This window comes from Euphorbia lathyris, chromosome 2 (assembly GCF_963576675.1).
Source record: "Euphorbia lathyris chromosome 2, ddEupLath1.1, whole genome shotgun sequence".
NCBI lineage: Eukaryota > Viridiplantae > Streptophyta > Magnoliopsida > Malpighiales > Euphorbiaceae > Euphorbia > Euphorbia lathyris.
Window position 1 is genome coordinate 48,358,733 of NC_088911.1, and position 17,042 is coordinate 48,375,774.

At 32.0% G+C, this 17,042-nt stretch overlaps 2 protein-coding genes across 2 annotated transcripts; one reads left to right on the top strand and one right to left on the bottom strand.

Annotated features, from left to right (window-relative positions):
* Positions 1-4,685: 4,685 nt before the first annotated feature.
* On the top strand, positions 4,686-7,419 carry LOC136218098 (transcription factor BHLH089). The gene is made up of 6 exons (XM_066004853.1): positions 4,686-5,449; positions 5,761-5,955; positions 6,076-6,141; positions 6,283-6,351; positions 6,423-6,494; positions 6,895-7,419. The coding sequence occupies exons 1-6, from the start codon at positions 5,231-5,233 to the stop codon at positions 7,018-7,020; spliced, it is 747 nt and encodes a 248-aa protein (XP_065860925.1). The 5' UTR covers positions 4,686-5,230; the 3' UTR covers positions 7,021-7,419.
* Positions 7,420-7,938: 519 nt separating this feature from the next.
* LOC136218099 (protein SHORT HYPOCOTYL IN WHITE LIGHT 1) lies at positions 7,939-10,648 on the bottom strand. The gene is made up of 4 exons (XM_066004854.1): positions 10,365-10,648; positions 10,080-10,289; positions 8,393-8,458; positions 7,939-8,271 (listed from the first exon to the last, which is right to left on the bottom strand). Exons 1-4 carry the CDS (start codon positions 10,539-10,541, stop codon positions 8,128-8,130), a joined length of 597 nt encoding a protein of 198 aa, XP_065860926.1. The 5' UTR covers positions 10,542-10,648; the 3' UTR covers positions 7,939-8,127.
* Positions 10,649-17,042: the final 6,394 nt, after the last annotated feature.

Below are 17,042 nucleotides of genomic sequence, written 5' to 3' on the forward strand. Positions count from 1 at the left end.
TGAAAGATCAGGGGTCTCAAGATGCTTTTTGCCATAAGTAATTAATGTGGATTTTAATAGTCGTATAATATTCTTACTGTCTATGATATGAATTATAGAGTAATAAAAAGAAAAAGAAGTTCATAAGGACAAAAATATTCAATTGTGAAAAAGAAGCAAGGGAAGAATAATGTCCATAGACAATGGTCAAAAGCATATCTTGAGGATTTCTAATTATAGATCGCACATACGTCTTATCAAAATTATAAAGATGCAAGTTTTTTTTGGTATCTGATGCTTCTATTAATGTCCTTCTGGGATCCATATATCTATCTGTATTTTCCCTTCATTTATAATAATAATATTCTAGTTGTGATTATAAATTTACAATAAAGTTTTTATTGACTTCAACATTAATTGGATGCATGGGTGATAAAGATATTGGAGAAAATTCCTACACGTTTTGCACTTGTAATGTGGGCTGTCTGCATTTCCAAGTGAATCATAATGTTTTTTTTAGAATTAGAATTAGAAATATACAACTTCCACAATAGATTTACGTGATGACCGCAATAATTTGCTGTAATTTAATTATTATAGTCAAGTCAACTCTTATATTGAACGTTAAAGTAAAAAAATATTTAGGGTTAAGGCGTAAAAATACCCTTGACGTCTTAGGTTAGGAGTAATTTTACTTCTAACATCTAAAATAGTGCAATTTCAAGAGCAATTTTACTTCTAACGTTGATAAATTAGATAAATTTGAGAAATAATTCATCAAATTATCTTCTCGGTCATGAATCTTATCATCTACACTTCACACGTGCGTCATTTCATCAGTAACAAATCACAAACATATGTCGAGATGTTAAAAAAAATGAAAAAATATATACCGTCTTTTGTATGAATTGGACAAAAAAATAAAAAAAATCAACGAATTTATAAATATTAATATCCAATTCTATTATTAAATTATAAAAAAATATGAAATCTTTTTTTAGAACGAATTGATGTACTACAAGAGTGAGTATGGGAAGTATTATTGGATATGATATGTACTACAAGAGCATCTCCGAACAACTCCTTGTTGGGCTCTTAAATTAAACTTTGAGGAGTTTGGGTTGAAAATCAACTCCAAGAGACTCTTAGTCACTCCTCAAATTATTAAGGGAACATTTGGTTCACACATAGGTAACGAAATATAATCCAGAAAGTAAAACGAGGAAAGGAATAGAATGATCATGCATTCCTGTATCTGTTTGTTTCGGTTCCAGAAACGGAATGGTATACATCTGAGTCCATGTGGTTATTTGGTACAAACGACGTAATAAACCAGATTTGTGGATTTTTTATCAATAATTTATATTTGTATTAATAAATTAATCACATATAATTATATAAATTACAACTAGTTACTTCAACCATTAAAATCAACAGACGGTGAAATAAGAGAAACCGAAATAAAATTAGTTAAAGAAAATGCATAAACATTATATTTAAAAAAAATCTTTTTAAAATAATTAAAAATAAATTTTTAAATTGAATAATATGATAAAATAAAAAAAAAATTGGTCAAAATTATTTTATAGGACAAAAAAAGTAAAAGTAAATAAGTAAAATGATTAAAGTGAAATTAGTCTATGAATAAAAAAATTATAAAAGTATAAGGAACAAAATAAAAAGTAAAAAATAAAATTTGATTAAAAATACTTTTCAAAAATAAAAAAATAAAAATATATAAATACACGAATCAAAATAAAAGTAATCTAGAGATAAAAAAATAAAAATAAATAAGCGTATAGATCAAAAAAAAAATAGAGATTAAAATAGAATTTTATGAGGATGATAAATACGTAAAATAGTAAATGAATGGAAAGGGGATAGAAAACCTTAAAGAGATTGATAATAGGCTCAGATTAATTTGGGGTAAACCCAAAAGTAGAAAATGGTAAAGATAATGATTGTTTTAATAAAACAAACATAAAAAAAAACTTTTCCAATAGAGTTTTAGTAAACTCTTCAAAAATAATATAAATAATTAACTTTTAGTAATTTGAGAAGTACTAATAATTACATGTCATCTCACTCTTTTTTTTTTGTAATTAAAATTACTAATGTATTCTTACCAATAATGAGAGTAAAGATAGTGCTCAATACTAAATTATTAATAAAAAATAATTTGAGGAGTCATTTAAAGTGGAGATGAGCTTTTTTAATGATTTGAGGAGCTACTAGTAAGTCGTTGGACTTAATTTTTAACCTTTACTTCTCAAGTTTTAACTGAAAAACCCAACAATTAGTTTCTTGAAGATGATCTAAAATATTTTCTTTCTCTTACCTTTTCTTGAAATCCTCAAATTCTATCTATTATTGAAGAGTCTCTATACATTCCTAGTCTCATTTTTTTATTAATAACTATACTATCGAGTATTGTCTCTTCTCTCACTCTTGATAAATATAACAATACATAATAATTTTAATGGTAAAAATATAAATAAGGAATGAGTTTGAGGAGTACTGTTAGAGATGACATATATTTTAATGCTCTTAAATGGCTAAGAGTCAATTTTTTATATTATTGATATATGCTCTTAAATGGCTAAGAGTCAATTTTTTATATTATTGAGCATCTCTAAGAGTCCGCTCTCTAAAAATAACAATGTTAAAAACTAGAGGTGGCAATTTTCGTGTTCGTGTCATGTTCGTGTCGTGTCAAATTCTGGATTAGTGTCAAAAACCTGAACACGAACACGACACGAAAACATTTTCGTGTCAAAAGCTCAAACCCAAACACGGCCTGCTCTTGACACGAACAACACGATACGATATGAGTTTTGTATAAAAATAGATAAACGTGTTAATTTGACACGATTTGACCTGCTAACACGAAAAAAATGACACGACGCAACACGATTTTTCACTTAAATACTCAAATATGTAAACTCGATGCGGTCCAACCTACTGACACGACACGACATGCTAATATAACCTGGCTTATTTGAAGAATCTAAACCAAAAAGGAATAAATCCTTAATAAATTAACTTTTTTATTCAGATGAAACCCTAAATAAAATAAGGGTAAATTTTGTAATTTCAACTTTCCGTGTCATTTTCGTGTTTCTCGGGTTGACCTGAACACGACTCGAAATTTTTAGTGTCATTTTTGGGTTGATCCGAAAATGACACATTACATACTAAGTTAAAAACTAACACTAAATATTCGTATCGTGTACCTTTTTGTCACCTCTATTCAAAACCAAAGCCGCCTGGCGCGCTTTGGCCCCATCTAGGCGCTCAAAATCGAGAATTTGTCTCGATTTTCTTCGATTGGTCCCTCTAGACATGTTTTTGGCCCCTATATGTTTTTTAACCGATTGGGCTTCGCTTAGGCAGTTTGGACGCCACCTAAGTGACGATGAACAAAATTTTTTATTATTATTAATTTTTTCCTTTATTGTAATTCACTTTTGAATATTGTCGCATATTTTTTCGTGAATTTTGTTTATTATTTTCGGATATGTTGGTTTAATGGCGTTCTCTACTTGTTTTCATGATATGGTTCAAAACTTTAAGGACATTGTTTCATAGCTTTTGGTGAATTATATTACTTATAAACATTGTATTCAATTTGTTTGAGTTATTTCAATGATATTGTTCTTGAAACATTGATGTTTACACATTTTTAAATATATATTATAAATATACATGTTTTTCTTTATTAAATAATTTTATATTATTATCTTTAGATATTATAATACATATTTTTACAAATGATAAAAGGTGTAATTAATATTAAAGTCGTTAATAAGGGTAAAATAGAAAAAATTTGTCTTAAAAACTAAACCACAAATAATATGAAAAATTTGATAAAATGTGGGCAAATTATTAGAAATACCGGGTTCTCCATGTCAAATGGAGGACCTTCCATACATATTTTGACACATGTAACATGGACCCACGTATATTATAAGAGGTCCCACTATTTTAATTATTACGTGAGATCACAATACACGTGTCCAAATGTAAATTGGAGGTCTTCCAAGTGACATGGAAGACCCGATGCTTAATATAAGAACTCTAAAATGTGACAATTATTTTGAAATAGAGGAAGTAACTTAAGAACTTAATTAAAAGTTTATTGGAGATGCTCTAATTTCTTAAACGATTAAGAGCATGTTTGGTTCACATGTTTTTGTTTATTATTTGCGTTTATTGTTACCGTTAGGTATTTATCGTTTGATGTTACTCATGGATAATAGAACGTTAGTTGATTATTATTATTTTTGCGTCAAAATTAAAGGTTTCGAAATTTTACCACATACTTTTTATCTTTGGTTTAGAATTTAAAAAAAAAAAAAGTTTCCACAAAGATTGTATTATGCATTTAAGCTTAAGAATTAATTATTTATATTACTATATTTTAAAAACAAATTGTTAGTGGGCCATTAAATGGTGGGCCTCGAAATTAAAGTTAAGAATCAGGATTATGTCCTAAATCAAGATCTCAAACCCATCGTTATCCTAGTAAACACAAAATAATATAAGTACATTACATCATTCTCATAAACCTAACATACAATCATTACTCATCATTAGCAAAATGAAAATCAGGAGGCCTTCATCAAAAATCAAATATCAGAAAAATCATCTTTTCATAAATAAAAATAAAAATAATTTAGTAGATTGGATATGTACTTTGTGCAAGCTATAAGCTAAGCTAGGAGGTGGTGACCCCATCAACAAAAACCCAAAAATACCCCTTTCATTACCCATTGAGTCAACATCACCGTTGATAGTTTAAGAATAAAGAATAACCAGATGAAGTAATCTGATCGTACGGTGTATAAGTGAGGTAAACGTGTTGATGATAGAAGAGAATAAAAAGGAGGAGCTGGATCCTCCCAGAAAACCTCACTGGAAGTGACTTACTTTGCAACTCCCGAGGTCTCTGTCTATCTCTCACTTTCTCTCTTTTTCTTCTTCATCTTCTTCTTTTTGCAACAGCGACCTCCACTATCCAAGGAGATCGCACATACATTCACAAACACCACTCCCTTTTTCTTTCTATCTAATACTCACCTTTCGCTTGCTTATTGGCTTCTCCTCCTTTTCTGGATTGTGCAATTACTACTTAAAAAGCTAACACCCTGTAAAGTTCTGATTTTTATAATACACACACGCAGTATTTCGTTGATGAAAGTGAATTTTTTTTGTTCAATTTGAATTTGGATATACGAATCTAGTTGGTGTTATGGATCCGCCGGGGATGCTGAATGATGGGTCCTACAATTTCTCGGAGATCTGGCAGTTTCCGGTGAATGGAAACGGAAGAGGACACTTTGGGCAGAGTTTAGGTAGTCAATTTGGGGATAATGATCCTATGGATTTGGGCGGCGGGGGAAGAAAACGGCGGGGTGGTCTGGAGGATGATTCGTCAAAGGTGGTGTGTTCTAGCAATGGCAATGGAATGGTACTTTGAATTCATTAACTTTTAGTAACTGATTTATTGTTAATCATAAAGAGTTATTGATGTTGATTAAAGAGTTGTTGTCTCCTTGCTGCTGTCTTTATGATGTGAGTTGTGTACTTATTAAACCTTTTGAGACTGTCTTTTCAGCTAATCAATTCAATTATTGATCTATATTAGTAATAATTGTTAATTAAGTTGACTCATAATAATTCACTTCTTTTTCTTATTAAAAGTAGAAATTTTTCTTTATGGTCATCTAGACTAGAGTATCAATATCTATCTTTTCTGATTTTGTAATCGGAATTTTGCAGGATGATTCTGATTCAAAGCGGATTAAAACAGTAGGAAATAAAGATGAGAATCATGAGTGTAGAAGTGAAACAGAAGGCAGTTCAGGCAAGCATGTGGAACAGAATACTCAAACATTAGAACCACCTAAACAGGATTACATCCATGTTCGAGCAAGAAGGGGACAAGCTACTGATAGTCACAGTCTAGCAGAACGAGTAATTTTCTCTATTCCTAATTAGAGAATCAGAGAATCAGAAAATATCATAAAAGAGCTTGTTATTAGATTTGTTAATATGCCAATTTGTACTTTCTGATGACAAGTATTGTTTGGACAGGCAAGGAGAGAAAAGATAAGCGAAAGAATGAAAATTCTCCAGGATCTAGTGCCTGGTTGTAATAAGGTATGCTGCTTTATTTTCCTATTCATGTTGTGGTCAAAGATTGAGTTTTAGTTGGTGAATATGCTCAACTTGTGGCTCAATGGAACAGTTTTGAGATTTATAATTGGAATATGTTTGTCTAAGGTGGGTATTCTGATGCAGGTAATTGGTAAAGCACTGGTACTTGATGAGATTATTAACTATATCCAGTCCTTACAACGCCAGGTCGAGGTACACATCCTTATTTTCCGCAACTCTCTGCGTTTTTCCTTTTCCAGGTCTTAAATTGCTTGAAATTGCAGTTCCTTTCAATGAAACTTGAAGCTGTAAATACAAGAATGAGTCCTGGAATTGAAGCATTTCCTTCTAAAGATGTAAGTTATAAAGCATCAACTTATTTTCGCTATTCAGTTACATGTATATAAAAACTGTCCTCTGCTAGCTGTATTTGTGGCCTCAAAACTGTTAATCTAAATATCTAGTCTTCATTAAAAGTTTGTGTCCAAAGTTCAGAGAGGTTATTGAAAACCTTTTGAAATTTCTTATGTGGTCTCTATTTTTGTATGATCAGAAAACACTGTTTAATGGCCTCATCTAGGTCAGTTGTGGGCACTTTCTATCAGAGTTCATCATGAATTTTGTATTCATTCTCCAAATCTTTTACTAGTACTGTCGATTAGAATAAAATGTTTGCGGTTAACGCATAGAATAGATTTATTTATACAGAAAGATGGTTTGCTTGTGATTCTTACGAATCAAGTTTTTTGGTATCAGTTCGGTCAACAGGCATTCGACGCTATGGGAATGACATTCGGTTCACAAGGCACACGGGACTACAGCCGTGGTGCATCACCAGAATGGCTGCATATGCAGGTTGGTGGTGGTTTTGAAAGAACATGATAATGATCTGAAAAGACATTATGCATTAGTTAAAAAAGAGCATCAAAATGCTATCAGAATATATACCCTCAGTATGTTACTATTTCCACTTGAGCATCAAATTTGGTTGCTGTGTAAAAGACTGCTTGGAAATTATTCTTTATTCCAATTCCTTGGGGTTGCAGGCTTCCTATACTTTTTTCTGTACTAATATGTGTAAGTGTCTCCTAGAAATCAGAGTAAAACACATTTGGGTTTGCTGAGAAGGTGAAGCCTGTTCAAATAAAGAAGGCCTTTTGAGCTGTCTTTTAGATTCTCTATGTATAACAAACAGTTTAGTTTATGCTTTAAAATCAGCTTTGTGTTGTATAAAATATAGGCACCACAATTTATAATGAAAATTTTAATCAAGTTCTAATCTTCAAGCTTGGCTGAGTTTGGCAAGTTCTTCAGTTTTCTTGGAAGTGTGTGTGATGAAGATGTAAAAAATCATTCTGTAAACTCTTAACTTTTCCTTTAATTTATATCACAGGATAAATATTCTGCAGCAAATTCCAAGTTGAAACTATGGTTGATACCATTTATAGAAAATTGGGATCAGGTTCAAATTTACTTTTATAGTTTTTGGGAAGTGTGAGTTTAAACCTAATGTACGAAATGATAAATAAAACTGACTAGTTTAACCGTTAATCAATTATCATATCAGGTCTTCCAAACAACTTTGTTGATAAATTCTAGTAGTTTCATGCATTTTGACAAGTAGTTAATAACATAAATATTTTAGACAGTTTTTCATACTTAATTTATGTCATTTTGAAAGGTTTTTCTGTACTAGTAACACAGTAGATTAACTAATGTTTGGAGGGTTTTTTTAAATTTTAGATAAAATTGATCTTGTTTGGAAACGTTATTGGATTTTATCCTAGAAAATTCAATAACTTGAACAAAAATTATACATATACTACATATTATGGCATCAATCAATTGAACTTTTTCTTCTCCATACTCTCTCAAATTTACATCTTCCATTCACAGTTGGACCAGAATTTTGTAGCACATATTACTACTACTACTTCTGGCATGTAGAAAAATCAAATAAACTGAAAGGTACTTCACCCTCAAGGGATATTATGTCACCGGCTGTGAGCCACCAAAGGAATTTCGACCCTGGTTAAAGGTATTCCCACTAGACTGAAAGTAGGAAATGGCAGCCCATATCACCCGCAGAAGCAGGACTGCTGTCAAGACAGTGCTTCCCAGGGTGCAAACCACCTGTAATATTCATTTTTAATCATACAGAAATTATTCATCTACTGAATGATCTTAGGATGGTTGATCTAAATTCATCTACTGAATGCTTCTGTAACAGTAAAAGACATCCAAATACTGATACCTCAAGCAGCGCTTTAACAATTGAAAGTGCACCCAGTAGTAGAATCCCATCAACAGCAAAAGACACCTGAATTTGGAAAAAGGAAGGATGAGAATACAGCAAATACTAAATAATATGTGATACTATAAATGACAGGCAGAGAGTATAATAAATTGCTCAGAACCTCAAAATGGGCAAAAACATTGAGTTGCCAACACTATTAGCATGTAGGATAGTTGCAATTTACAGTGACATGGTGATGCATACCCTATTGCTTATTCTGGTAAAAAAAAATAACCTGGGAATGTATACGCATCCAGAAACCATATTATATACTAGAACAAACAGGTTGCACCAGCTTGCGGCGAGACTGCAAAGCATCCAATGTGGGAAATTTCAGTATATTTTAAGCAGAAGTTTCCTTTATTTCAAGTTGATCAAGTAACAATCATGACGCTAATGCTGAAGCTCTTAACTAGATAGAAGTTATCGCGACACTACCAACATATTCCGTAAAGCTTTCCTATTAGTGATTGATGCTAAGATCAGTGATAAAGTATTGTCATCACATGATATAAGTAATCACTTGTCAATTGCAACTCATAATAACTGTGGAGTTATAACACTTTCTCACAAGACATGTTCCATGCTAAACTCTCCTTCGTGTTCCTTTCATAACATCCTCCAGACAGATTCCAATATCATCATAAAAGATCATACATTCTCATTTTTCCTCTCTTAAGATCGAAACTGTTTTCTGTTAGATTCATTGAGGTAACCTGATAGTAAATCCTAGTGCAGAAGGTTATATTATTGGGTATGTTGGTAAATTTTCAACAGGGACAATAGGCATACGATGTTATTATGAATGTTAACAGTACAACTGGCATGGAAGGATAGATATCCATGATCCCCTCTTTTGATTCGAAGTTTCAAAAAAATCACTATACAGAATGAAATTAACTGATATCACTAGTACATTTGTACAAGCATTGGTTTGGCCGCTATGTGCAAAAATGCCTTATGTAGCAAAACTGAAGAACATTTCAGCCAACTGCATTTCCTTGTTTTCTTTTCCTTCATTATACACATTATTTGATAATAAGTGAACAACACATCCACTTCAAATCATGATGAAGACACATTGAAGTCCGTCAATTACCATCAAAATAAGAAACTGAATGTTGTTTGTATAGAAAAGAAAACCGCTAATTTGAACATTAACTACAACTTTGATAGTTTGATGTTCAGAAATGCATGACATTCTTGATTATCTGGTGCACTAGTTTTTCTTTAAGTCCTTTTATGACCACCAATTTTTTATATATCAAGTCCTAACTGAAAAGCTCTGGTTCAAACATATAATCCCAGTTAAAGTGCCTATTTCAACGAAATTCAGAGTACGCATTTTCCAGCTCTATGCATACAACATAAACAGCACACCTCATGAGTACAACAGAGAATTGAATTTGCTAGCTTGTTGACAAATTACCAAATTGTTTATCTATTACACTAGCTTTTGGCACAAGAACAAAAGAGAAGCATTTAATTCATAAATAATCTCCTTCACCCTCGCCAAATCAAAGCAAATCACAGAGCAGTTTTCTACAAATCGTCATCGCAAACTACAAGCAACTAAAGAGTACAAAATTGATTTCCTAACTGACAATTGACAACCATTAATCAGCTGAAGAGCAAGTAAAATTACCAACTGTGGTGAAATTACAGAGGGCAAGATCAGTCGAGAAGCTTTCTTAGCACGCCTAGAGACCTTCTTAAACATGCTCTGGAAGAATCTGATAAGCAAATCAATACTGCTCTCTGTCTCATCTTCATCAGTGTCGTAATCAGTCAAGTAATTATCATCGAAGAAGGCTTCACCGATCTCGTCGCCGTGGTCACTAGCTGAACCATCCGACTGAGAAAAAAAATATCGTTGATAGAAAAGATGAAGTCAAGAGATGAGTAAGAGATAGGGAATGAAAGAGCTTACCTTGGTATAGTAAATGATGAAGGAGGGGGCTTTAAAAGGAGTGGTGAAGTGATGAAAAGGGAAGGATTGGCGAGAGAATGGAAGGTGTGGAGAAGGGTGGAGGGAGAGGTTGGAAATGGTGGGTCTGAAAGTGAGAGAGGTGCATGAGAAAGGGGATGAGGTTGTTGCTGTTGCCATCTCTCCTGGCTTTCTCAATAAACTAAAGGCCTGTTTGGCTTGATGACAGAGGCACTGGAAATTACCTTTCTACCATAATAGCATCTCTATCTAACGGATTAAGGGGTGCCTTTTCTACTCTTATTGTTTTTTTGAAACCGAGATGAATATCATTTAAGAAGAAACATCACAGTACAAAGCATCAAGCAGAAAATCAGGAGGTCTAAATGACCAAACTGAACACTCAGACAAAAAATAAGATATACCCGCTAAATGATGGACAACCTTATTGGCAGAGCGACTAACATCTACTTTTATTTAGGTATTTGGTTAGGAATTCCTAAACTAAAGAGGGAGTTATTATTGGAAATGATTCATATTATAATCTTTTTAAATGACTACTAGTCAACTGTTTATATATATATATATATTTTAAAAAGATTGTTTATATTATTTTTAAAGAATTGACTAAGGGCCTTTTCTAAATGCTCTAATTTCAATCTTGTCAGATTTAGAGATGTGAAAAATGGAAGAGGGAGTTACTGAATGAAATTAATCATATTGACTTTGGTCAGGGGCGGAGCCAGGACCCAATAGTCGGGGGGGCTAAATTATGTGCAAGAAAAAAAAAACAAATACATTCGAAAAAATTCAAAAAAAACAAATTCTTCATAAATTGCTAATAAATAGTTCTCGTTACTTACAGTAAAAAAAATTAATGTTTCTTGACCTTCAACCGCCTCGAAGAAGATAAGTAATGCTGAGAATGTGGCAATTTATTCCTTTGAGATGTCATAGCTTGAAAATTGCGCACAATCGCTTCATTCTCAATACCAACAAAAATTATTTTTTCAACATAACACATCATACAATCTTCGAGAAAGTCATCACCCATGTTGTTGCGCAAATCCGTCTTAATAAGTTTCATTGCAGAGAAAGATCTTTCAACAGAAGCTGTTGCAACTCGTAAGATCAAAATCAACTCAATAAGCTAGTATGTGAAAGGAAACAGAGAGTGATACTTTAGCTCAACCATCTTCTTTGCAAGTACTCCAACATCATTCATACTAGAGAATATTTCATTCGATCTCATTTCATAAATGAACAGTTTAAGTTCATCTTTGAGCTGAGATAGATCACAATAGGAAAAATCTGCTGAATATAACTCAGCAAGCCGAAGTACTCATTGAAAATCAAAATTCTCAAATGAATTTGTAGGATCAAGACAGGACATGCACACAAGTAGTTCTGTATTCGATTCAGAAAAGCGACTATCGAATTCAATAATAAGTCGAGCAATAACCGTGCATTAAGTAAATATAAAAAAAAGTCAACAAAATATTTAATAATAGTTATAAGTTATAACATTATATGTAAAAAGAACAAGAAAAACATAGTACCTCCACAAAAATCTCCTTGTTAAAATGACGAAAATAAGTTCTTGGTCCACCATCAAGTAACCTTTTAGCCTGGTCATTCATAATGTCATCCATATTTGGCACTTCAATGTCATTGGCTACACAAAAATCACTGACTTTTTTGCATAACTGATCTCACCCATTCATTAAGTAGTCTTTCAAATTGTCTTTTGTCATTTGGATCATTCGTAAAGCATTAGCAATATTTTGATTCTTCATTTGTAGACATTTTGATAAAATATTTGTCATTCCGAGTATGTCTTTCATCATATGAGCAATGAAGACAATTTCATAATTATACATTCTTCTAAGCAAACCACACACACTGTTTTTAATCTTACGATCAGTGGAATCAACATTTAAAACCTCAAGCACTTGTTTAACTGAACTCCACATACTAATGAAATGTGAAAAAGCAGTATAGTGAGAACCCCATCGTGTATCACCTAGTCGAGCTAAACTCGTTTCTTGATTTTTGTCTTTTCCTGAAGTAAGTTCTCCACTTTCTAAAGACTGAACTACTTTCTTATGTTGAATTTGATTGAGAATTTCTCTTCTTTTACATGAAGAACCAACAACATTCACAATGAGAGATAGATAGCTAAAAAAATCACTCACCATTTGGTTAACATCTGCAACAGCAACTACCACTAATTGTAGTTGGTGAGCAAAACAATGAATATAGTGTGTGTGTTTATTTTCACTTAAAACGAGTGTTTTTAGCCCACTAAGCTTGCCTCTCATATTCGAAGCTCCATCATAACCTTGACCTCTAATACTAGAGAGAGATAATTCGTTCATTGCAAAGAAATTATCAACTTCTTTTTTAAAAGATTATGCACAAGTGTCTTGAACATGTACTAGCCCAAGAAACCGTTCAAGAACTTCTCCACTTTCATTCACAAATCTTGCAACCAAAGACATTTGCTATTTCACAGAACAATCACGAGACTCATCAACCAACAAAGAAAACAACTTTCCATCAAGCTCTTTTAAAATAACTTTGAGTGTTTCAGATGCACAAGCTTTAATAACTTCTTTTTGAATTTGGTAGGAAATCATTTGATTATTTTTCAGAGCATTCAAGTTCATAACTTTATTCGCTTCTTCATTTTCATTGCAAAGAAATGTCAAAAGTTCAAGAAAGTGGCCCCCTTCTAATGACTCTGGTGATTCATCATGTCCGCGAAAAGTTAAGCCTTCCTTTAAAAGCCATCAGACACATTTCACAACTGATGTTACTCAAGTGTGATAAGCAACCTCATTTGTGTCCTTTGATTTCGATAACAAGTATTCAACATTTAGCCTTTCCTTTTGAAATCCAAAAACTCGGTATGTAGCATAATGATGTGGACTATTAGTACCTCCTACATGATCTTTAAAGTTTTCTAAAGCCTTTTTCCAATTTCTAAACCCAATTTCTGTTAAAGCTTTATCACCAGACCTATTTCCTCTAGCAAACAGATAATAATATAAACAAAATGCCACATCTTTAGATACACTATACTCTAACCATGGATATAAATCAAACCCCTTAACTTGAAAACTTCTGCGAAGTCTGGAAATAAGGGTTCGAGGAAATATATGGCTCTTTGGTTGACAAGGACCTTTTAACAAATACCGCCTCCATAATTCATCTTGAATTGCATTATCATACATAATAATTGGCTTTCTTTCCCCCGGATCACCGATTATATCATCAGATTCCACACATTGTCTCTTTTCACTAGGATTAGGGTCATTTGACGAAGATTCAACATTTTGAATCTTATCAACCGATTTATAAAATTTATGCATGATATCCCTAATATATCAACAAAATCATGAAAGCAAAATCAACATAAAATGAGGGATTTAAATTGAAGCTCTTAATCAGCAAAATCATCAACACAAAATCACTTAATTAAACATAAAATCCACATAATTCACCTAATTAAACAACAAAATAACTAATTGAATGTGCTCGCAGATGTCTGTCATGATTACCCACATATATAGAGAAGGTAATCGGGTTGTAGGTGCTTTATCCCGCTTCGGTGTCTCCTCCTCCGGTATTTCGTGGTGGCAATCGGCTCCGTACTTCTGTCACTCATTGCTTTTTGATGATATCTGTAATGTTTGTCACTTTAAATTTTGCTGATTTTATTTGTTTTTTTTTTGTTACTTTGTTTTTCTGTTCCCCCTGTGTTACATTATTTTTTTATTTTTAATAATATCGGGTTTTCAGTGCGTGCTCTTAGGGTGCCAACCTAGTTGAGATTCCCAGATCATTGCTACTGTATCGTCCTAGCTTCTATCAAAAAAAATTGAAGCTCTTTATAAACTAATTTAGATAATTTAAATCAAATAAACCCTAATTATAACCGATTTATAAAATTTGTGCATGATATCCCTAATATATCAACAAAATCATCAAAGCAAAATCACAAAATCAACATAAACTGAGGGATTTAAATTGAGGCACTTAATCAGCAAAATCATCAACATAAAATCATTTAATTAAACATAAAATCCACATAATTCACCTAATTAAACAACAAAATAACTAATTGAAGCTTTTTATAAACTAATTTAGATAATTTAAATCAAATAAACTCTAATTATAAGTAAGGGATTTAAATTGCAAAACTGACCTTGAATCTTTGTACCCAATTTCCGTTGGAATCTTTAATTGAAAATCAAAGACTAAATTCAATTGGTTTGTTCTTTTTTGTTGCCAAATCAAAGATTAAATCAAAGTAAAAGGGGAGGAGAAGAAGAGAAAAGAAAGAAAGTAAAAGGGGAGGAGAAGAAGAGAAAAGGGGAAAAGGGGGGCTGTAACTTCGATCCCTTTTGGATTAAAAGGATGGGTGGGTGGGCGGGTTAGATTAGTGGGTTGGGTGGGTCTGTTCTTCTGGACCGGGCGGCTGCTTTCATCATTTATTTATTTTTAATTTTCGAAGTCCAAAACGATGTCGTTTCATTAAAGTCCAAAACGACGTCATTTTGGACTTTAATGAATAAACAAAAAAATTAGGTCGCCCCTCTTCTTCAACCTCTGCCATGTCCGGATCGGCCATGACAGAAAACTACCTACCCAGGGGTGGAAAACACCCCTGGCGGTGTTTTCCGACGGGCCGGAGGATCGAGAGATCCTCCCCTACCCCCTGGCCCCGCCCCTGACTTTGGTGACTTGTATTTTTTTATTGTTATTTAATCTATGTATAAAAATTTGGTTTACATATTGTTTACAGACAATGATTGTTATTGCCAGTGAATAAAAAAACCACAAGAGAAATCAAATGCAAAATTAAATGATTTTGATATTAAAAAATTGGGTTTTATGACATTAATATTTCATTTCTAATATTTAAAGGACAATGGGTATAATTAACTCATTATTTGGTGGATTTGGAGATGAAGAAACATGAAAAATATTTAAGTCATGTTTTGTATATAGAGTTTATCTGATAGCTGATTAAATTAGATATTTATCTTGTTTGGCAAAATACAGTAAAACCTCTATAAATGCATATCATTGGGACTGGAAAAAAAATATTCATTAAGCGAGATTATTTATTTATCGATAAATATTCATTAGATATGTAATTATCTTGTTTAGGAAATATATTATTTGATTCATTTGTAATTATCATATTAGCATAATTACAAATCAATCAAATAATTGCAAGATACCAGAAGTTGGTCAATTAGATGAAGATATCCAAGGATTAAGTGATGTCATTTCTAATTTATGCTATAAAAATGTGATGGATGTCGAACATCTTTTGAACTATCCTAGCAAGAATGATGCAGTTATGGAATCGCTTACAAACGAAGAAATTATACATTCAATAATGAACAATGATGATAGAAATGATCCAGAGCCAGATGATAGTTGTGTTGTCGCAAATGTATTGTCAAAAGAGGTCTTTCAAGCAATGGTCACCTTAAACAACTACTTGCTACAACATGAGCAAAATATACCAGAAGTTGTGTTTGCACTACAAAAAGTTAAGAATGGTGTTCATTTTGGTTTAGGTGGAAAGAAAAAACAATTAACTATAGATGCATTTTTTTCAGAAGAAATGACTTCTTCTTTTTTTGGTAGAAAAGGAAAGGAAAGCAAAGCAAAACAAGAAATGACTTCTAGTTGATTGATTAAAAGGTTTTGGTATATATATATATATATATATATATATATATATATATATATATATATATATATATATTGTATGTAATTTAATAATTATTACTTTATATTTTCATTGGGCTCTTAAGGATTTAAATATTTTTTATTACTTAATGCATTTAGCGAGGTTATTACTTTAGTCCATTGGCCCAAGTCGGGACCGGAAGAATTTATTATATAATCGAGGTTATTACTTTATCGAATATTTATTTATCGAGGTTTAACTGTAGGTTTTAGAATAACTTAGAGGTTTGGGCCATTTTTAGGGGGCGTTTGGTTAGACATATTTATAGTAGGGAATGAGAATGGAAATAGTTAATTACTTTTGTTAATATTTGGTTTTACAATTTTGATATAAGAATGAGTATCACATTCACCCCACTATGGAAATCAACCATTTTTTCTTTCTTCCCCTTTAATCAAATTTTTAATGGTGGTGTTTGGTGAAAAGATATTTGAAATAGCTTTTTAGGTTCAAGCCTTTAATTTTGAAAAAAAAATATAGTTTTGTGAGCTTTTTCAATTAGTTTATTGCAACATTTATTTTAAGTGACTTTTTTATCCTAATTACTACCATTTACCTAAATAAATATTGTTTTGTGCCTTTACTAACATAAACCCAGAACATGATAATATCATAAAATATGAAAGAACGTATGCAATCAAATAAGAACAATGAAGAGAAAGCAAATGTATTTCTTATATTTTTGCTTGTATTGTACTTGTATGTATTAGACGAAAGAAATCTATATTTGTAGGCTTATGAAGATATAGGTTACATAAAAACATAAATTGCGGAGTTATAAACATTAAGAATAGAGAGTTGCAACATTTAACGGAATGAAAAGTTACAATGGTTACACTTTTGGACATGCATCAATTCATTCAAAACACACCCCTTTGGATGTCCATCCATCGGAATAGGGCATTGTC

What these genes read in the sequence shown, in the direction of transcription:
- LOC136218099 (XM_066004854.1), bottom strand. Translation starts at nt 10,541, where the DNA reads ATGGCAACAGCAACAACCTCATCCCCTTTCTCATGCACCTCTCTCACT. An exon ending in TCATCATTTACTATACCAAG is followed by an intron (nt 10,290 to 10,364) that starts GTAAGCTCTTTC and finishes TTTTTTTCTCAG; the next exon opens with TCGGATGGTTCAGCTAGTGA. An exon ending in TTGTTAAAGCGCTGCTTGAG is followed by an intron (nt 8,272 to 8,392) that starts GTATCAGTATTT and finishes TGAATATTACAG; the next exon opens with GTGGTTTGCACCCTGGGAAG.
- LOC136218098 (XM_066004853.1), top strand. Translation starts at nt 5,231, where the DNA reads ATGGATCCGCCGGGGATGCTGAATGATGGGTCCTACAATTTCTCGGAG. An exon ending in CTAGCAATGGCAATGGAATG is followed by an intron (nt 5,450 to 5,760) that starts GTACTTTGAATT and finishes GGAATTTTGCAG; the next exon opens with GATGATTCTGATTCAAAGCG. An exon ending in GTCACAGTCTAGCAGAACGA is followed by an intron (nt 5,956 to 6,075) that starts GTAATTTTCTCT and finishes TTGTTTGGACAG; the next exon opens with GCAAGGAGAGAAAAGATAAG.